This window comes from Hippocampus zosterae, chromosome 2 (assembly GCF_025434085.1).
Source record: "Hippocampus zosterae strain Florida chromosome 2, ASM2543408v3, whole genome shotgun sequence".
NCBI lineage: Eukaryota > Metazoa > Chordata > Actinopteri > Syngnathiformes > Syngnathidae > Hippocampus > Hippocampus zosterae.
In genome coordinates, this window is record NC_067452.1 from 9248530 (window position 1) to 9271097 (window position 22568).

Consider the following 22568-nt stretch of genomic DNA (forward strand, 5'->3'; position numbering starts at 1 on the left):
ACACAAAAACAGAATGTCAAAGATCCAAAAACGGACCGAGCAAACCACAGAGTAGTAGCAAAAATGCAAAGACACATCCGAGCAACAGAGGCGAGCAAGACAGTCGTCCAACGCCAGTGAGCGGCCTCAGCTGCCGCACAAACCCGCTGATCACAACAAGTGACAACAATCATAAATGCAGAGGAAACGAAGGTGTGGTGAGCATACTTTACCCAAGTTAAGTTGGATGACCAAGCCAAAGAGCGGCAATGACAAACGCAGCCTCCAGGTCTTGACGTTCTGCCGGGCTGTTGGCCTGAGGATGATCGCCAGACGAATGACTGGCAGACGCTCCCAAGGCTGGCATGTGACCTCCATTGGACAAAGAGCTTCTCCTCTGTACACACCTCTGGAATGTCCGCGGCATTCAAGACATTTCACTGTCGCATTTTCATGTTATTTTCTGTCCTTATAGCGAAAATGACGTGTGTGTGTGTGTGTGTTTATGTGTGTGTGTGTGTGTGTACGTGTGTGTGTGTGTGTGCGTGTGTGTGTGTGTGTGCCAAGCAACTCCCCGGAAATGCACAAATAAACAAATGGAGCGAAACTAGGATGCAGCACAGCAGCACACTTTTGGAGCGAGGAGGAAACTGACTACTTTCTTCATGTGGTGTGTGACATGAATGCAATGTGCTTTATTGATGGTAGAAAGTGACAAGCGGAAATGATGTCACTTTTGCCTCATGATGTGAGCCATACTTCACGATTTTTAGCGGACGACTCACCATTCCACATAGATGGGAATAACTGTCCACTCGCACACGTAAACCAGTGATTCTGAATGCTTCGGAAACCAGAATTTTGACCTTAACCCAAATATTGACTGCATTTAAACGTAGTCACTAAAACGTGTTTTTGTGTGGACGGAGACAACATAAAAGCAAACTAATGAGGAACACCTGCACAAGACACGGGTGGCTGTGGTAGCTGATTGGTTGACACAGGGGACCAGGTTGACAACTCGTGGAAAAGAAAAAAAAATGAACGAGAAAGACACGCACCACAAGAAGACATTACATGAAACAAAACAAACTGCAATCTAAACAAAAACACAGATCACGACGAGAAGCATCTTATTTAGAATGACTGCTTTGAACAGCACCCTTTATTCACTTATTTAACGTGCGGCAGCTGTCTTTGTCTTTATTCTTCTGTCCTATAATTGAGCGTGACTGTTACCGCCGTGTTTCAGCCCAGTGGGCTTTGTGTAGGACTGTGCATGTTCCTTCTATGTTGACTACATATTAAAGGTCACGAGACCCTCTTTGAGGAGAGAACATGATCTGCTTGGCAGTTTTGTATCATCATAATAAGCTTTGTGATCATTCAAGGCTTTTCACACACTGTGCTTCAAGCTTGCTTCCCAAGATAACAGAGCGCTGCAACTTTAATAGCCATCGGTTTCTCAGAATTCATGATGAGCGGTCACACTCCAGCACATTGCAAGCATAAGGTAATGGTGGAGGGTAAAAAGAAATTACCTTTTTATTTGCTCGCATGTGAATTAATAAAAACTCATTATTCTAACATTGTCTAAATGTGGCCATTGCGCTCCCTGTGGCCACAGTTGTGATGTTATTGATGCTCTAATAATGACAACACTAATGAAAAGATTTAATGGGATCATATGTAATGACCGAATGAGGATCATGTTATAAAGGAGAACCCTCTCACTTCCCCTCTGGTTAATGATGCATCTTTAATTATGGATTCATTTTAAATTGGCCATTGTCATTTTACCTTTATGGCGAGTGTCACCTCTAAATATGAATGACATCACACCTGCTTTTCAATGCACGCCCAGGTTTCCTTTGTCACAGCCGCAAGAATCCTGTCGTGATTGAAATCTTATGAAAGGATGCAGGTCTCATTAGATCATATGGACAGCAGAACCACCAAGTCAACTTTCCCTGAATTTGTATAATTTGGAATTTTACCCATAAACTTCCTCAAAATTCCAGAGGTGGAACCTCTGTCATGGATGTCACGGAAGGCCTCTGGATATGTCGCAAAGCGTCCACTATGTGAGGACCATAGAATTCGATTCAAACTTCCTGTGTTATGGGAAAGTAAGTCAAACAGGTGATTTAAATTCCCATCTGTAATCCTAACTTTTCTCTCCTCCACACACACCTGTCACCCATCAGCAAAGTTAAAAGTTGAAAAAGGTTTTACTTTTTGCACTAGTGTGACCATTAACAATGTGGGAAGCAGAGATCTTGAGGGAAGTAATCCAAAGCTCTCTCAGGCTGCCCTTTCATCACTAAAGTGACACGAGTGCTGAACAGACGACAGGGTGATGCGACATCCCCCAGGCAACGAAAAGCCTCTCCTCCATCTTCTTTAGGAGTAATAAGAGCTAAGAGCAGGCATCACTGACCTTTTTGGAACTGAAAAGTACTTCTTGGTTACGGATTACGACAAAGGACTACCAGTTTGATACACACTTTTGAAAAACAAATATCTAATTATCTTATTATTTTAATTCTTATCACCAATAGATAATTTTTATGAATGTGAAGGACACTGATTAATATTATGAACTTCTCACATTTCCGAAATAGATCAATATCAATATACAACACTCTATTGCTACAAATTTCTGCCAGAGTTTACATTTTCAAATGATAACTTCTACAACATTCACAGAAAACCCCAATGTGCCATTATTGATTATCTAATTTTCCTCCCGTGGGGGACTCATCTGGTCCTTGGAGGCTATCTTGTGCCCGTGGGCTCCATCTTGGTGACTCCTGCCTTAGAAAATAGTTGCTGAACATCTCTGTGAGGAGAGAGAGTTACATTTTTACAGTGATCTGTGGGGTTCCCCAGGGGTCTGTGCTGGGACCCACTTTGTTCATCACGTACCTGCTCCTCCTTGGCCAAGTCATCATTCAATTTGGCATCTCCTGCCATTGCTACGCTGATAACAAACAACTCAACATTAAAACAGACACATACACCTCTCACCATCCTCATCATCACCTTTGTCTTCCCTCTCTGCACTCATCACCTGTGTGGAGGAGATAGAGGTGTGGATGAACGATATAGTAAATTTCGACAGCTCAAAAACAGAAGCAGTCTTAGTCGGCACCCCACACCAAATCTACTGATTCACTTTCACCACTATCACTGACTCTGGCCAGGATGTTACTCTCTTTCCGCTTGTCATCGACTTGGGCGGAAGGTTTGACTCTAATCTTACCTTCAAGGCCCACATCAAGCACCTCTTCAAAACTGCCATTTCCAAGTTCTGAACTTCTCTCACACTTCCTGATGCAGAGAAACTCTTGACTCCTTCAACCGAGTACTAAGACCAGCACAGTGGGGGATTGGGCCTTCGGCTCTGCTGTGCCACGTGTGTGCAACACTCTCCTGGACTACCTCGGGGCTCCACAGAACGTTGAAAGTTTGAAAACAAATTTAATGGTGTATGTGTTCCTACGAACTTGCATTTTACTTGTTTCATTTTTTGTTTATTGCTGTAGCATGTTAAGCTCTGTTGTGAATGTAAAGTACATTCCAAATAAAATGTATTGCTACTATCCATCCACCACATTTTGTAATCCGCTTATCTTCACGAGGGTTGCGGGCATGTTGGAGGCTATCCCAGCTTTCTTGGAGCAGTAGGCGGGTACACCCTGAACCGGTTGCCATCCTGTGTTAGACAGGACAAGCAATTAACCTTGTGGCAAGTTGGATGCAAGTTTCAAGTTGAATTCACCTGCTCAACCTCACCCACCAACATATCTAAGGATACTTTGATGCTTGTTTTCTGTGGCTAAGTGGATAACATTGTTATTACCACTAGGGGGAACTCAGTTCAAGACCATTCTCTCCAGACAAGCGTCACGTCCTTCAGCAAGGCATCGGTACCCTGAACTGCTTCAGTGTGCATTCGCTGTGACGGGTCAAATGTAGACATCAAATTTCGTGTATATGTACCGGTATCTTGTTTTATCTGTGGAACAAATACCTTTCTGCTAAATAACAGGATGTGTCAAGTGGATTCAAACTAAGGTTAAGAAACAAACGTGCCATTGATGGAGAGGGGGTGCCATTCTTGCGGTGCCATTAACTGACTACTCTTCTGCAAGAAGCTCAAAGGTGGGTACAAATGAAAAGATGCTCACGGTCCAGCTAGATTGGCCTGACGTCAAGTGGTCTTTGGTGACTGCTTTGATATGCTCGGTGTGTTAAAGCAGGGTTGGAATGTTCCACACGCGGCACAACATCGGGGCTAGTAAGTGCTGTAGCCCCTTCAGAAATCTGTCTTGTCCTCGTTCAGCCCCCCAACAATTTATGTTAAAAGACATTAAAACATTCACTAGTGGCCATTCTGTTCCAATACAATTCCTGTTCTTGTGTTTGTGCTGCGGCTGCACCCCGTGTTTTTTTTGTGAGGACAGCGAGAGACCGGGTGAATCTTCGTCAGGTTCTTGCACGTTAGGTAACAGTTCATACCCTTTGCTAAGTATATTCAAGGGCATTGACAAGATAAATGCTACATTGTAAGAACACATAGAATTGTTATGATGTAGGCCAATTGCAAATTTCTTTTTACTTGTGAATGCATAAGTCAATACCCCATGGCATTATGGGAAAAATGCTCTGTTTTTAGCATTTAGCCTACCTTTTACCAATAAATACATTGCAAATACGTTTGTCAAAAAAGTTTTCTCCACGTTTCTGTCGGTACAGTATGTTTGAGGTGTGTACAATACTTTTAGATTAAAAAAGATAGAACCTCTCAAGTAAATGAAGTCATGGATTTTCTTTTATGTTATTTCTTCGCAGTACACACATATCGTTCAAGCCCCCACTTAGCCCCAAGAGAGCCTGGAGTCCGAACTTCATTTCAGAATTTGACACTTGCGCTAGTAGAGCAACAGTGTAGTTCTGTATTCACAGACAGGTTCTGGCTCATTTGAAAATTGAGTTTCTCTTTATCTCTCAAAAATATGCCGAGGCATCTCTCACTCTAGCATCCATCAGAGGTGTGTCACCCAGCCTCTGGCGTCACACGGCACAAAGTCAAAGAGTATCCTATCGCTGAATCAATTTGGAAGAGAAGTGGCAAGATGAGATTGCATCTGAGGCATACTAATCCACCTCAGAGACCAGGTACATAGATGTCACGATTAAAGGCTCAATTTCCCAGAGGTCAGTGCGGCGCAATCACATATAACCACTAACTGATAGTGTCTCTGACATCTGCACTCCAGACAGCATCAAACCGCTAAGTATGCAGTCGAGAATCAGAAGGTCACGTTTTACCGACCGGGTTAAATATCTGAGCGATGCTACACCATCCACCTGCTTATTTGTGCTTTCGTTGAAATATGTCAAAGACAATATCACAGCCTTCTTTAATGTGAAAGCTCTCAGGGTTACCTTTGAACTGCCACAATTCTCTTAACACATTTAACGCTGAATTTTGACTGGCAGGTATCTGAACAGCTAAAACATTGATTTGTATTTTTCTCAAATAAATGATTAATTTAGAGGCATGTTTGTTTTTAATGCAGCCATTGACTAACATTAAGTACGCGTGCACTTTATTGACAGTGAACACATGCATGATGAAAAATTCCAAACTACAATCATTCTTACTTACAAGTTGTTTTGAGGGAGGTATTCATTTAACAATATGTTAATTTTGACATTAATATTTGATGTCCTATTCATACGCAGCAAAAAACAAACAGCTTTCAGTGTGATACAGCACAATTTTACACACGTAAAATGAGTACATCTCTGACGATAAAGCTCTGTAAAGGCACATATTTTATCCAACATGTCTTATCCCTGAAATTTCCTCGGTTTGATACACAGTATTCATTTATAACAATCCTATTAAACATTTCAGCTTCACATTTCTGACAATGTACTGTGTTGCACTTGTCATGGCTTTTTGGCGCTATTACCCTATGTTGTGACACACACCATTTGAGGTCTTTGATTTTGAGCTACTGACATGTTGCAAAAACACGTTGAAATGTCTTTTTCTCAAACTAGTAACTCACTAAAGGGATGATTATATTAGTTTCCAAACAATTGCTTTGGTGAATGAATTACATTGTGTTTGGGTCATTCATTAGTAGTGGAGTGGTTCAAAGCGCTAACTTTGATTTCCCATGCACAATCGCCACACATGATCAGTCATAGGTGTTACTACCTCTTACCTGGAATTAGAAATAGACTCCAACCTCCCGAATGGGATAATACATTGTACTCGTGATTTTAACTGCTTGTTGTAAGGTGTCCTTGAGTTTCTAGAAAGGCGCCCACAAATAAAATGTATTATTATTATTATTATTATTATTATTATTATTATTGCTTAAAAAAATAAAAACCCAGATGTTTCATGTTGTCTTTCATTGGCATTAAGTCCTTCTACTATCCACCTTTGTAGTGTTGTGTGCTTGGATGTTTCCCTTGTGTTTGACCTCCTTGTTACATTGTGGGAACACAAAACAAAAACAAACTTAAGCTGGCAGTAGTGTCAAAAGAGCTCATCAAACCCTCTCAGCGTAACAGGGTATTTCCACACAAATAAATATGGTAAAAGTGAAAAGATTCAAGTTACATTTTGTTGTTTAGTCAGACTTGGGCTCATCACCTCAGACAATAACTCTGCTCCTCTCACATGTTTCTAGTTGTTTACCCTCTTGCAGCCATTAGCTGATTGGTGCTCCAGTGGTGACCAGCTTGTAATAAGCGCCCTTCAGAGACATGAGATGGTCATGTGTTCCCTTCTCAATCACGTAGCCTCGGGACATGACAGCGATGATGTCGGAGTTCTGAATGGTGGACAGGCGGTGGGCGATTACGATGCAGGTCCTGCCCTCTCGAGCTTTGTCCAGAGCCTCTTGCACCGTCTGTGGCGGGTGAGACGAGTGCACAAAGTCACACAGAGGAGGGAAATGGTCGGCATGCGAGCGGCATAACAGTGGCAATTTCACAATCACAACTTGATTACTGAGAGCCTACGGCTTCAGTGCCTACACTGGTAGATACACGACATGCATAAATGTATACAAGGTCGCTATCAGCTATGAAGAAGAACAATGACGTTAATGATGGCAATAATGAACAGCTCTTCTTACTGCCTGCAACCACAGCATATCAAGTAGCTATGCACAATGCAGATTCATTTTGTTTTTATTGTGCAACTTGCCTTCTCACTCTCTGTGTCCAGAGCTGAGGTGGCTTCATCCAGGAGTAGGATCTTGGGATCGCGTATGATTGCCCTGGCAATGGCAATGCGCTGCTTCTGACCACGAGATAATTGAGAACCCTGGGCACCCACGTTTGTGTCATATTTCTGAGCAGGAAAATCATACAGTGAGATCAACATGCAATTTGCTTAAAGCTGTTCCAATAAATGAGCAATGCTTAGCATCTTCAGTTTCTTGTATTCTGATCAATGTCTGACACATGTTCCCTGCTCTGCCAAGGTTTTCTACAGAAGAAACATTGATGCTGGGCAGCTCTGAAACACGTTTGTGGCCATGGCAGACTCGAAGAAAGCTCTCCTCGTTTTATATCCGGTCCCTGGCCCCATGAGCATTATGATTGAATATGACAAAACCGTTACCATACAGCCTAACTTGCCATGAAAATTCCCACCGAATGCTGAAAAGAGTCGGTCAGGAAGATGCCAGTCATTCTACAGATCGCCTTCTATTTTTTTTCCATCATTTCACATTGCAGTGCGTTCACGCTGTTTTTGATTTCGTTTAAAAATGTGACCAGGCATCCACGGAAATCACAGCCTGTCATAGTTGCCTATCCCCACATGTTATCTCATGTCCATCCTATTTTGTCCACATTGCCCTGAAACGTTCAAGACACCAGCATGTCGTTTATGTATTGCAATTTGTGACAGGACCCAGGAAGTTGAGAGACCCAGATTTGGCTAGATGGCGCTCCCTCTCTTGACACAAAAACATCACCAACAGATTCTGACATGTGACGGCTCTCCTCTCGGGCAGGTTGCAGCTTGAGAGTTTGTGCGGACATGCATTGACGTATGCACTCAAAATACCATCAATACAGTGACATTGACCTGCATTGACCTGTGACTTGCAGTGTGTAAAAGAAATGTATATATATTGTGGATGTGGTTGAAAAGGCACGGACCTAACACCGAATACGTTTTTCTCTTCATCTGCATTGATATCCATCCATTCATCTATTTTCCGATCCGCTTGTGCTCACAAGGATCGCGGGCGGTGGTTGCTGGAGCCTTGCCCAGCTGTCTTCGGCAGTAGGCAAGGGACACCCTGATCCTGTTGCCAGCCAATCGCAGGGCACACAGAGACGAACAACCATCCAAACTCAGACTCACACCTAGGGACAATTTAGATTGTTCAGTCAGCCTGCTATGCATGTTTTTGGAATGTGGAAGGAAACCGCAGTACCCAGAGAAAACCCATGCAGGCCTGGGGAGAACATGCAAACTCCACGTAGCTGCAATTTAACCCAGGACCTCTGCACTGTGAGGTCTACGTGGTAACCACTGGACCACCGGGCCGCCCAGCATTGATATTATATTGATTATTGAATCATAATCGTTTACATCTGTGTCACAAAGCATCTAAGACTCCAAGCAGTAAGTTATCTCGACTATTTACCTAATTTCTTACTTGAAAAAAAAACTTTAGAAATCATTCACATTCAAACAAAATGAATCCCTGTTTTTAACCTCTACACACACTGCTCCAATCCGTCTTACAATTCCACAGCTCCCCTTCTGCAAACATGGACCTACCTCAGGTAGAGACATGACAAAGTCATGGAGCTGCGATTTTTTGGCAGCTGATATGACCTCGTCCATGCTGATGTTCCGTGAGTTGTCACCATACTTGATGTTTTCCAAGATGCTGCAGTCAAACAAGATTGGCTCCTGCGACACGATGCCAATTTTGGATCTCAGGAAAGGCACGTTGATGAGAGTCGACTCACGACCGTCAATCAGCTGCAAGAGGCAATCGATTTTACCATTAGTAGGAGGCAGTGTTCTAATCAAAGAGTAGACACACAATATACTTAACGAGCTTTAACGTAATGTCCCTTCTAACTGTGTGATTCCTCTTCTAAATCTCAGAGAATCAGGACTGTGAGTTCCCCAGGCACTTTGAGCTCCATTAAGACCTTGTACATCTTGGCTGTAATATCTCTCTGGCACGAGTCCACCTCCAATCTAGATAAGTGCCCCCGCGACAGACATAGCAAAACTGACCTAAAGCTGAGCACCAATCGGACATTAAGGAACTACCTTCAACGCGTGAGATGTTGAATGCTCATCTGTCGTGGTTTGACACGCTTCTCAATCACATCTTGAAATGTATTCCAAAGAGTCATGTTCTAAAAGGTCATCATCATCATCATCTGCCTCAACTATTTCATGCTGACTGTCATAAATTTCAACCTCAGTTATGTCGAGTAAACTACAAACAACAAACGATTGATGTTTTTAATCTGTAAAATATACGGTGAACTTTGGCATAGCGATCTGTTGCGTTTATAACAATATAAACTGCCAAGAGGCACATTTTAGTTGACTTATTCCTGGACCGTATTTATATGTGGAAACACGCATTGCATTGGATGATGAATTTGATGGTAAAAACCAAAACCAAAACATTTTCTTCAGTTTTGTAGACTGGAATGTAGTGTACAGTTGAGTCCTATGGCAGCAGTGATCATTCACAGCATTTTTCGGCGGCCGCCTCACCACTCTGCCCTTGTCGGGGTCATAAAACCTTTCCAGCAGCTGCACGCTGGTGCTCTTTCCACAGCCGCTGCTCCCCACAAAGGCCAACGTCTGGCCGGGCTTCACTGCCACGTTCAAGCCATTGAGAACCTGGATGTCTGGTCGGGTCGGGTAAGTGAACTTGCAGTCAATGAACTCAATGTTCCCTTGGAAGTTATCCTGGTAGAGAAGGGTGGGGGGTGGGGTAAACAAAGTGGGTGCAAAGGTTTTGTTTTGTTTGGGACTATAGTGTTCTCCGCTATACTGCACGGGTTTGATACAAATCTGATTGCCGTTGTCTGCAAGAGGATGATTTCGGAGTATTTACCTCTGTCGTGGGCGAAAACAATGTAGGGCAGGGTATTACTTTCATTGCAGTTTGTTTGCACCATGACTTTAGTACTACAAATTGGGATGCACCATATTTAAGACCGCCTCTGTGAGTGAGCACTGCTCTGTAAATGATGACGATGGATTTGATGGTGCTCCTGGGAAAAGGCTGTGTATGTACTGACAGCATGGAACACTGGAGAGCTGCTCTGCATTATACTAAGAGGTGTCACTCATGTATCTTTATACAGGAAAGCAAGCTGCAGTGAACTTCCACACTGCAGTTATCCTTCAAGTCAAGTTAAAACTATAGATGGGTTTGGGGGCAGGGGGGTTCCCCACACCCACTACAAACAGTGTGGCTATCGTAGCACACATCTCAATCTGCGTAAACATACCCATTTATGTCCTTTGTCACTGTAGACGTTAATCTTGGGCACTCGGTCCAGCAGCTGGAAGAAGCGTGCAGCTGAAATCTTGGCTTTGGCATAGTCGGGGGTGTAGGAGGAGGCTCTGCCCAGGGCTGTGCCGCTTGTGACGATGGCAGAAATGACCCTGCACAACATGAAACAAGTGCTCATTCTTCACAAAGAAAAGAAGAATTCAAGCCTTTTCAGTGTAGGACGGTGAGTCTCCTATCAGAGAACATAAAACGGTTGAGACCTCCTTTGTCTCCTCATATTGTGACAATTAAAAATGGATGAATTCAATGAACGTGTCAGGTAGTTTTGCAGGTTTAGACAGATGTATGTTTTGGCAGTGGTATGTTTTTTTGTGCTGCTCCTCAGTTGACAAAAAGCTCACACTTAGGAGACATCTGGGATGGTTTATCAGTCTTTTTTTGTTTGTTTTCCATTGGGCTCTATTTTGGCAGAGTGATACCCGTGCACTCAGTGTAAAAATGGACGGATGGGGTCCCTTATTTTTATGCAGGCACAAGTCCAGTCTACTGTGTTTTGGGGTCATGTTGCGCCTCTCTAGACACTCTGTCTCACGGCGCTGGCTCAGCCCTGACTCATTCGACAATTTGTTAACAAAAGTAGTCTGTGCTCGGCGTGAAACCTTGCACATTTTCATTTTCATACCGGGGCAATGGTCTAGTTCGTTTTTGTGAATTTGAGAGATGCTCTACGTTTCCCTGGGGATTTTGGCAGCGCACATCTAAAAATTTGGTTACAAAAATTCTACATTTTAGACTTGCAAAAATCAGATCTAACTCATGGGACAATTTGGGTGTATTTAACCGAGGCACAGGCAGACAAATTCAGTGCTTCATGGGCGTGCATGGTGGAAGTCACCGGATTTCATTAATAAATTTGACACTAGCATGGTGACAATCCCTCTGAATCATTGAAGCAATTAATTCATTGAGCGAATTCTAATCATTGTCATTTTAAAAATATTTGAATAGCATCCCGTTCATTTTTAGGTTGAGGGGAAACACCAGTACGCACGATCGGTAGTGCAAGGCGATCATCCGCAAGGGGAGATCTTGCAGTTTATCTGCCAATGTCATGCACACACCCAAGCAGGTATTTCTGCTTTTGCAATGTCAAGCATGGCGTACTTAGGCCTACAGTGCCTACCAATCTCTCTGATTTTCATGCAAAAGTGGGAGGCTGACAGTAGGAAAAGTAGGACTTCCATCCCACAATGGTGCACAAAGGGACAAACGCCTCATTATGCCCAATTCCACCTGTGCAAAGTATGACAAAATATCAACTGAAAACCTCAACGATGTGCATAGTTAGACTGCGCTTTGCTCTGGACTTGCACTCGACACAAAAATAAGGCCCATTATGTCACGTACCTGAACACCAAGCTGAAATGGAGTCCCTCTTGGCGTACCAGGTAGCCCCCGAACCGATAGGATGCAGAATTGGTCAGGAAGACAACACACTGGGCGAAACCGTAACAAGCCCCGTAGACGTTAGCCTTCTTCAGGGCTGCCTGGTATGGAGCTTCCAGCTGCGCAATATATCTGTCCACAAAATTCCTCTCCTTGCCAAGACCAGCGATGGTGCGAATGTTATTGAGCGCTTCACCTGAAATCTGAATATACAAAGGAAGTGAGTAGTCTGGTAGCGAGCCTGTTCCACACTGTGACTCCAGTACATCGCCACATGTGCAAATTATTATCGAGGAATACTGAAACTCAGAAAGAAACTCAGCTATTGTCACTTGTGGCAAATTGTGACTTCACTTTGAGGTCATTCCTCATTTGTCATATCAATCAAGCTGGAAGCTGACCTGTCCTGCAGCCTCCATTGCTTGTTTGTCTTGCTTGGCAAATCCAGTGAGCATCTTCGCCTGGAAGCCACCCGACAGCGCGATGAAGGGCAGGAAACACAGGATGAGCAGTGTGAGCTTCCAGCTGAAGTAGAAGGACATGAGGATGGCCACCCCGATGTTGGTCAAAGAGTTGACTATCATGCCGATCTGGGAGCCGGTGGCCTTTGAGGAAGGAAGGATGTGCAGCCTATTGAATCATTTCTTATTGGATTGAGTTTGGCTTGCAGCTTAAACTAGACCTGACGATACACTGTACAGTACTCCAAAAATATTGGAACAGAGAGCTTAATTCATTTATTTTTTCATTCATTCATTCATCTTCCTAACCGCTTGATCCTCACTAGGGTCGCGGGGGGTGCTGGAGCCCACTCCAGCCGTCTCCGGGCAGTAGGCGGGGGACACCCCGAATCGGTTGCCAGCCAATCGCAGGGCACACATAGAAGAACAACCATCCACGCTCACACTCAAACCTAGGGACAATTTAGAGTGTTCAATCAGCCTGCCATGCATATTTTTGGAATGTGGGAGGAAACCGGAGCTTTATTTTTTCAGTAGCATGAAAATATTTTGGGGTTGGCACCAACAGATTAACATGATACAATAGATCAAAATGTCATCTTTTATTTCCAGGTCTTCGTTTGTCTTTCTTTGATTGTTCATGCCTCACCCCTTGAACTTGCGAGGCGTCGGTTGCCAGTCGTGTGGTCAGAGCTCCGGGGCTGTTTTTGTGATCATCAAACCAGCCAATCTCCTGGCCAAGCATGGCATGAAAGCCCAGGCGACGTAACCTGCGGGTCAGCAGCTCTCCAGACTTGGAAAATGCATAGCCCTGAAGATGCACACACACACACGCACACATAAACACAAACATGTATACATATACATCCATACATGCATACATACAGTACATAAGACCTTGGCCTCTACACACGACAATTGGAGTTTGGAATAGATTCTGTAGTGTGTCCGTGGCCATTTTTGCCCATTCATTACAGAGAATATTTGTGGGATCAGTTAATAATCCAAATTTAAATTGGGAGAGAGGGCCTGGCTTTATCCGTTTGGTTCTTCCGCACCGCATGGACCTTGCTTTGTGCATCAGGCAAGTCATACTGGAACTGAAAAGTGGGTTCTCCAAACTGTTCCCACAAATATGGAAGCAATTAATTGTTCAACATCCCTTGTGAGATCAAAAATGACTCATGGAGAACAGACGGGCCGGCTACAAGTCCTAATTTATCAGGTTTCTTGCTATTTTCAATAAGAAGTAATCATTCTGAATTTAAAAAATAAACATATTGACTGGAACCTCCATCTTTAGGGAAATTCTGGGTCATGGCTGTTACTTTTGGTCTTGTATGACTTTTCTCAGGCTTGAAATAGAAGGGACACTCAAAGCAGTGTTCTCTAAAGCCAAATGTTACTTTACCTGCAGCATTTGGGTGAAGAAAGAGACAACGCCGACCATGACGAAGAACAGGCAGATGCTATCAATCTCCTTTCTTTGCACTGTGGCATCTGTAACTGAGAAAGTCTGCACACACACAATTGAAAAAAACAACTAACCACTTGCCTTTTTGCCCTCTAGAAATTGTTCCATCATTCTAACAGCGCTGGAAAGGACAATATTTTCTTAACAGTTTAAAACGTAGTGTAACCTCACCGCTAATATTTGACTGAATAAAAGTGAGTAGACAGGGTTGACTCCTCCATTCACAGCTGCCCCCAAAGATCCAAAAAGCATGTAAGGCCACTCTGGCACATTGTACTTCAAGATCCTGGTAACCGGTGCTGGCTCCACTAGGTCCTCCTCCTCCTCCTCTTGAATGGCATTCTAAATATTCAGCATCACAGTGTGAAGAAATGTGACAAAGCTGATAGTTATTGGAAAAAGAGAATGCATGCAATGGCCATTCACCCCCATATTTAATCAGAGGCTATCACAGCCACACATGTACCCACCTTGGATTTGGCTACTTGAGACACAGAGTATGCTCTAGGGCCTACCTCTCCGGCAATGGAAACAGATGATTGTGGAAACAGGTTGGATAGCTGGGATCGAGATCTCTGGCGGATGGAGGCTCTGTCAAACAAGAGTGTATCGGCCCAAAAGTGTTAATGGCTACATTTTATTGAACTTCCTGTACTGTTTTGTGTTTTTTATGAAGAATTTCATCTAAGAGGCTTTCTGCTGACTCCAGGTGAGGTTGAAATGTAAATAAAAGGTTGAAATGTATAAAGGTGCATTTGTGTTTGTTTGTCCAGCCCCATTGTGGTGAGCAGCACTTTGCACAAGCACCACTGTGCACTCCGACAACAAGGGAATCGAGACCTTTTATTTTGAATCCACAGCCAAACAAATAGACACGGATCTCTTTGCTGTTGGCAGCCACTTAACTCAAAAGTCAACAGCAAATCCTCTCATAAAACACAGTCAGCCTGCCTGCAGAAAGATTCCCCAAATAAAAGTAAAAATAAGCACACAGCGCCATATTTTCTGAATTCACAGGTCACTTTCTGGTTGCTCAAGAATGATCAAAAACCTTGGGATTCGCTGAGGATTACTTGCATTCTGGGGCAGAGGCAAACAGTCTTTCTAGAACTCACACGACGAAAAAAAAACAATTCCCCTCATCTGCACCAGTTTTAATAGCTTCTCACATGCACATATGCCACCATTCCACCAAGCTCCCTGCAAATTGGTCCCATAAGGGGTGTTCACACGGCACACATTTGCTCAGGCGCTGCACCGATGTATTTTGTTGCGATACATTTTGCACAGCAGCAAATTGTGTGGAGCGTTCACACGTACAAAGCCGCTGAGCGTGACAGCATCGGCACAGCGTCGGTGCAGCCCCACTTGCGTTCACACGGCAGTTTCTGCAGCGGAGCAAAAAAAAAGCTGTCGTGTTGGTTCTTTTTAAAACGTACTGTATATACACAACTCAAGCGACTACTGGACAGGCACGTCCTTCTCCTTCTCGGTCTCCGTGCCTTCTGCTCGAGAGTGACTGCCCACGAAAACGTAAATCAACGATGACTTCAATGACACTCAGAAAAGCAAACACTAATGCACCAAACAGAAAATCAAGAGAGGAAATCACAAAATAAATCATATGGGGGCCAGGGGGTTGTGAACAAACAACAAAGGAACAAACAACTCAGAGACAGCCCAGTCTCCTACAAAAGGAAAGATGTTACCAGCTAAGTCTTGTGTCGTTATTAAACAAACACATTACGGAAGTCCAACAGAGCGCGAAAGCAACGTATTCTCGCCATACGTACTCTTCACAAGCATTTGCTCTGGAGCAAATTTAACCCAGTTGCGTTCACACGTGCAAATTTACATCGGTGCTGCTTCGCAAACGAGCATTTGCTCCGGAGCAAATTTATCAAATTTGGTCCGGTGTAAGCCTTTTTCCGGGGCTACGCCGGAGCTAATTTGCACGTGTGAACGCTCTACTTGGCCAGCCCCGGCGCAGCACCGGACCAAATCTTGCCATGTGAACACCCCTATAGTTTATACATAATCCTGCTGGGAGGGTACGGTGCAATGCTAGGGTTGGCGTCTCTGACCCCGGTAACATGATTTTTATTTTCTTATACTGGACTAAGGTGTAATTGCACATCCACTGCAGTAGGTTGCAGTGGTGCTCATTTATTTTATTTCTTTTTACCAAAGTTATTCTTTGTAGTAATTCGATCTATATTTCTTATTTCTTTAATGGTAATAAGGATAAAATGTTGTGCAGAAGTATACTCACAAGAATTTCATAGACAAATGATACAAATTAGAGGAGCAGGGAGGAGTTGAGGGTGTGAAATGTTTTACTTTTCATTGGTGGAGCGTAACAAAAAATATGTGAGAAGCACTATGCTAAATGCTATGACTTTCCGCGGTCAGAGGAGGGAATTATCCGATTTTGATGCACAGTCAAGATTGTGAAGTTGGAGAAGACAAAGTGGTTGATTAGGACCATGTTCAAATATCAATTATGGATGGTCTATGTGTCAGTCCTGTGATTGATCGAGGGTGTATCTCATCTCGCATCCGAAGTAGGTTTGGATCGAATCCTGCTTCCTTGTATAGCAGAACAAGCTCATTCGTATAAATATTGGAACAGCGGTTGTGTTGTGGTACCTCATGCTGGCCCGGTAACTGCCAGCTCTGGACAGGCTGAGCTTCTTTGGTGTGTCTTCATTTTCAGCCACTGAGATCGATAAGGATTGTTGAGTAGAAGTAAAACATGTTTGCGGGAATCACTGATTGTAGAACTCACTTTGCCGAGCCTTCTCATTAAGGGCCTTGTCCCCTTGGCTCTGTAAGGTGACAAGAGTGAAGTAGACGCCTTTCCTGTCCAGTAGCTCGCTGTGCTTGCCCCTCTCAACTGCCTGTCCATGCTCAAAGCCCACAATCACGTCAGCGTTCTTTATAGTGGACAGCCGGTGGGCGATGGAGATGGTGGTCCGTCCCATGCGTACCTTCGGCATCAACGGTCAAAAATGCATTTTAGGGGGGAAAAAAAGCTGGGGTGGTGAAGCACCAGAAGCACAACCTAAAATTGTTACACATTATTCCATTAGTTATCAGTATTTCGTTGACTGTGAACAGCAATTCATGAGTTCAGTGTCCTGTAATTCTTTGTTAATAATGCAACTTCTCCTCATCAAACCTAGAAAAAGCATGTTGCTCACAAAGTAAACCGAAAGGCACCCAACAAGACCCATGGCGTGATCATGTTTATGTGTTGCAATACAGAAGTTGTACTGCAAATAGAAGCTACACTCTTAGTGAGAGTCATGTCAAATTACGATTGACTCTCTTTGTGTTCTTCTCATCACTATCGCAGACGGACAATGGACCAGAGTTTCTCAAGCGATGATGGGGAAAAATTAGCTATCCATAAATTGATTCATGGACTCCTTCTCTGAATGTTCTGAACTCCTGTTTTGATGCATTGAGAGGAATAATGCTGTCTGAAGGAGTTGGTTGGTGATATTTGCACAGATGTAGCTGATCTTCCCATTGCTGAAGTCACGTTTCCATCCTTTGGACCCCAAGCTAGTTGAGACTCAAGCCACGACGCCGCTGCTGGCGCATACTAAATGACTACTTCCACACACTGCTGTTTTTCTTTTAATGTAAATGTAGTAGACTATGATTGTTGTAAACCAATGCTACATAAAAACACACAGTAAAGAAAGCACAGACATACTTTATCTAAGGCCTCTTGTACCACAGCCTCACTTTCGTTGTCCAATGCCGAGGTGGCCATGTCAAGCAGCAGGATGCGAGGGTTCCTGACAAGTGCCCGGGCAATTGCAATACGCTGCTTTTGACCGCCACTCATTTGTCCACCACCTTCCCCCACTAAGGTGTCAAATTTCTGTGAAATCACAGTATATAAGGTTAACATCACGCAGGTCCTCCAAGCCTTTATTTGATCTCCACCTGTGGCAGGTCCATTATGAAGTTGTATGCGTTGGCCTCTTTGGTGGCAGTGATGATGTCATCCATTGATACGCCAGGTCGACCATAGCGTATATTCTCAGCAATGGTGGTGGCGAATAGCACAGGCTCCTGCTCCACGATGCCCATGAGCGAGCGCAGCCATTGGATGTTCAGCCCGCGGATGTCATGACCGTCCAGGGTCACCTGAGAAGACAGCACCGAGTCGAGCTACAATTTCTGGATGATGGTGCGAAAGTACATTGCTGCTGCACACACACACACACACACACACACACACACACACACACACACACAAATACGATAGATCATGACAACAGGAGGCTACTGCCTTCTGCAGAAGCAGGGTGCATTATAAAAGTGAGATGCCCAAATGCAGAGAAAGGGGGAAAAATGAGGCTATTTGGACCAAGTGGTAGTTTATCATCCTCGGGAGATGGTTATTTTTTTAAATGACATGAACAAAGGTTGAAGAGAAAAGTAATGTTCAGTCCCTGCATGCATCAAAAGCAGGTTGTGAATGTACGTCTTGATCCTACCATGCCCTCTTTGGGGTCATAGAAGCGCTGAATGAGTTGGACAGCTGTGCTTTTCCCGGCGCCGCTCGCCCCAACAAAGGCTGTGGTCTCGCCTGACTTCACTATCACACTGAGCCGGTCCAAGATCTGAGCAAAGGAAGCCCCAGCAGCACAGTCAGCAGTGTACCTTCATCACTTCATTGTAATTACAAGGAAAGATACAACTACAGAGTCAGTCAAATACCTTAACTTCCGGCCGGGAAGGGTAATGGAATGTCACGTTGTGAAATTCAATGTCACCTTTGACTTTATCGAGTTTATATCCTGCCTCAGATAAACAGTCTATCTCAGGCTCCTGATGAAGTTAAAAAAAAACACTAGGTCAAGCCATGAGAGATCAACTTTGATGGATGTCAATATTAGAACATTTCCTACTCGTTCAATGGTTTCAAAGATGATAGTGGCAGCTCCGCGGCCTGCGGCGAATGCTTCCAGACATGGTGATGCTTGGCCCAAATTCATGGCTGCTATCAGAACACCAAAGAAAACCTGGCAATGCGAAAAGGCCCAGAAAGGCATTGTAATAGGAGCAGCATCGTACAATATATGCAAAGTGAAAATAATGCTCAATTTCATTTGGGAAATAGTGTGCCCTATACCAATTGCCGAAAATATCTGAGTAAGACTTGAGTAAGACTTTAAGAGTATATCACAGCTACAGTTTTACCAAGTAAAAAGCAAACCTCATCACTGTACTGTAGCGGATATTAAAATTTAACAAGACCTTAGGGGAAATGTAATGACCCATTACAGGGTTGGGCAACTTTTGTGGCTCAATGTTTTATCCATTCCCCTCAAGTACCAGTAATAGGGGAGGTTTTTTGTTTTTGTTTTTTATGAGCCCCGCAGCAAAAATATAAGTAAAAAACGATTAATAGTTACGACTGGAAATGCATGCATCACATTGACTTCCTTTCTAAGTCCATAATGCTTCAATCCATGACTTACCGGTAACTTGAATGAACATACTAAACGTTATTTCATTAATTTTAAATGACTCATCATGTTCTTCAAATAAAGTGTCACTAACTCTAGTAAAGAGGACTATGGGGATACGTTATTGTTATATTGTTTTGTGTCAACATTAACGTCCTTGCAAGCTGTTTGCTGTTACAGCAGATCAATTTGTCTTTGTGCATGGTATCGTTGTGTCGACTCATCTAAAAAATTGTAACACCAGGCAACTTCACACTTGCCCTAATGGGAAAATCAGCTTCATTCTTTCTTTCTTTCTTTCTTTCTTTTTTTTTCCTGTCCCTAACCCGTTAGTTTGGGAATAGGGGTGCATCTAAAATTCAGTCACCCAAAGTTTTCACAGAAGTGGGCCAAAAGGGCAATTTCGGTTTCGGACCAAATTCCTACAGCTGAAATAGGACGCTCTGATAACAGCTGCAAAGGTTTTCCATCGCCTCAGCAGCCGGCCATTGGCCATACATGACCAGGTTGCCTGCCCACTCAGGACTCCATTTCCAGCGACTGCAGTGATGCCATGTGACTATTCCGGGAAGTTGACAATATTCCAGAGAGGACCAGATGACATGCGCAGTCGATTGATTAACTTGGAGTTTGCAAGCGAGTCCATAAATTCCGCGGCTTATGATTGGGTGACATAAGATTGGACAAAAAAAAAAAAACTAAAAACTTTGTATTTATGTCATTGCACCTTCCCCCACAATGTATGAAACTAGTTTGGCAGCTTTGCCGCCAGCTATGGCTGGCTGCCTTTCTAAAAGTCACTAATTTTCACCTCAATGGCGGTGAATCAAGTATCGTTAACCTGAACGGAAGATGTGTAACAAAAGTAACAGAAGATGCGATACTGCCGCTAAGTAATCCATCCATCCATTTTCCGATCCGCTTTATCCTCACAAGGGTCGCGGAGGGTGCAGGAGCCTATCCCAGGTCTCTTCGGGCAGTAGGCAAGGGACACCCTGAACTGGTTGTCAGCCAATCGCAGGGCACACAGAGACGAACAACCATCCAAAATCACACTCACACCTAGGGACAATTTAATTCAAACTCATTTCATATTGTGGGTCACATACGGCCTCAGTCGATGTCAAGTGGACTGGACCATTAAAATTATACCATACTCTGCTATAAATTACCAAAATAACATGTCTTCCTTTTGTTTTGGTCTAAAGAAGCACAATAACATTAGGGAAATGTTGAAATTTAATGAACAAGATTTGTAAAGAAAATAATTTTTAAACCATTTCCACATGTGCATATAAAATCAAAATTTAATCACTGCCTACATTTTACAAACTAAGGAGAGTGCTATTAAATGTGTAAAGCAGTGGTCACCAAACTACAGCCCGCCTCCACATTTGGTCCGGCCCCCCTGAACAATAGCAGTCTTTTGATTTATTTTTCATCTATGTATATTTGTATTTTATCAAAAAATTGGCTTTTGCAATAAAATATTCCTTAGTTATGAACTTCTTTCATGATTAACTATTAGCTAGTAACAATTTCATAACCACATACAGTATAACGTGAAATTTGTTCCATCCTTCTGCGGTCTGTGCCGTTATGTGGCAACCCCAGAAAAAAAAAATCCTAAACCCATGGTAATCATGGCGAAAAGGTGAGGTAAGAGAAAAAAAAGTATTCAGAATACAGGGAATTTAACCCAAAATGGAGAAACGATTTTTTTTTCAATGCAAAGAAAAGATTGTCTGTTTCATCTGTCGGTGGCGGTATTCAAAGAATACAATCTGCGGAGACACTATGAATCCCGTCACAACAACAAGTAAGATTTTTTGCATGGGCAAATGAGAGCAGACAAACTGTCAACGCTAAAAAAAGGAACGTTAGCTCAGAACCTTTTGTACGCCAAGCTCAGCTGAACCAGCCATCTGTTAGGGCTAGCTTTCTGTTTGCTCAAATGATAGCAAGCAGCGGTAAGGAGAGTTTGTCAAGAAATGCATGAATGCTGTCGCAGAGGTGGTGTGTCCCGAGAAGAAAGATGTCTTTAATACCGCGAGTGTATCAAAAAAAGTTATTTGATTTTGTGTGGGTTTCTGGGAAACAATACATTTTTACGTCTATGTACTCTTGCAGTCACACTTTTGCTGTTACAAACCGACCCCGGACCCCCCATCAGAGAAGCAAAAAGTTATGTGGCCCTCACAGGAAAAAGTTTGGGGACCACTGCTGTAAAGAATACAGTATTCCTTCTTCTTCACCTTCACCTATCCCTTGACCTCGGTTGTGGTCGTTGGGGCGCCCGTGAAGACCCTTTCACTGTTTCTTTCCAACCGTCTCTGTTTTCTGCCTCTCTCTGGGACTTTGCGAAATCCAGGTTGGTCCACTCTCTGATGTTGTCCTCCCACCTCTTTTTCTGCCTTCCTCGTTTGCGAGATCCTTGTACAGTTCGTTGTAGCACCGTCTTTGCAAGGCCTGATGATCTCGTAACATGGCCGTACCACCGTAACTTCCGTCTTTTTACGATGGTGAGTAGGTTGTCATGGTGCCCGATAGCTTGTTGTATCCTATTTTGAACTTCCTCGTTTGTTACATGATCGGTGTAAGGGATGTTTAATATCTTCCTGTAGCATCTCATCTCCATTGCAAGGATCTTTCTCTGGAGATCTGCTGTTAGTGTCCAGGTTTCACATGCATATAGGAAGATTGACATGACAAGGGAGCGTAGAAGGTGGATCTTTGAGCGCAGAGCTATGTTCTTATCTTTCCAGATGGTTTGGAGTTTTGCTATTGCTGTTGATGTTTGAGCAATTCTTGCCAACATCTCTGGCCTCGAGCCCTCGTCTGAGATAATAGAGCCTAAGTATTTGAATGACTGCACAGTTTCTAGTTTTTTCCCACTGACTTGGATATAAGATTGATGCCTTGATTGTTGTTGGTCATCAGCTTTGTTTTTTCGGCCGATATTTCCATGCCATATGAGGCAGCTGCTTCATCCAGGTGTTCTACTAGTCGCTGTAACTCATCTTCTGTTCCTGCCAGTCCATCTATGTCATCAGCAAATATGAGGTTGGTGATGTTTCTCCCTCCGATGGAGATTGTGCCTTCATGATGTTCAAGGGCATCTTCCATGATCCTCTCTAGATACAAATTGAAGAGGGTGGGTGAG

The 22568-nt window shown here is 43.4% G+C and overlaps 1 protein-coding gene and 1 long non-coding RNA gene across 3 annotated transcripts in view; one reads left to right on the top strand and one right to left on the bottom strand.

Moving 5' to 3' along the window:
• Nucleotides 1–485: 485 nt before the first annotated feature.
• LOC127592684 (uncharacterized) lies at nt 486–8791 on the top strand. The gene is made up of 3 exons (XR_007960176.1): nt 486–1492; nt 7241–7386; nt 7500–8791. It is a non-coding gene; the product is annotated as an uncharacterized LOC127592684 (long non-coding RNA).
• Nucleotides 6378–22568, bottom strand: part of LOC127591960 (bile salt export pump-like) — a 28911-nt gene continuing 12720 nt past the window's right edge. The window contains exons 12-29 of one of the 2 annotated variants that reach the window (XM_052052284.1): nt 18845–18958; nt 18654–18764; nt 18431–18556; nt 17874–18077; nt 17638–17808; nt 16702–16903; nt 16563–16632; nt 14384–14504; nt 14085–14255; nt 13851–13955; nt 13089–13250; nt 12380–12583; nt 11940–12181; nt 10528–10684; nt 9782–9979; nt 8816–9022; nt 7220–7366; nt 6378–6920 (exon numbers count right to left, since the gene is read on the bottom strand). In XM_052052284.1, coding sequence (XP_051908244.1) covers nt 6720–6920; nt 7220–7366; nt 8816–9022; nt 9782–9979; nt 10528–10684; nt 11940–12181; nt 12380–12583; nt 13089–13250; nt 13851–13955; nt 14085–14255; nt 14384–14504; nt 16563–16632; nt 16702–16903; nt 17638–17808; nt 17874–18077; nt 18431–18556; nt 18654–18764; nt 18845–18958 — 2913 coding nt within the window. In that variant the 3' untranslated portion in view covers nt 6378–6719. The remainder of the gene's footprint in view (nt 6921–7219; nt 7367–8815; nt 9023–9781; nt 9980–10527; nt 10685–11939; nt 12182–12379; nt 12584–13088; nt 13251–13850; nt 13956–14084; nt 14256–14383; nt 14505–16562; nt 16633–16701; nt 16904–17637; nt 17809–17873; nt 18078–18430; nt 18557–18653; nt 18765–18844; nt 18959–22568) is intronic. The other variant, XM_052052278.1, reaches the window with a different exon arrangement.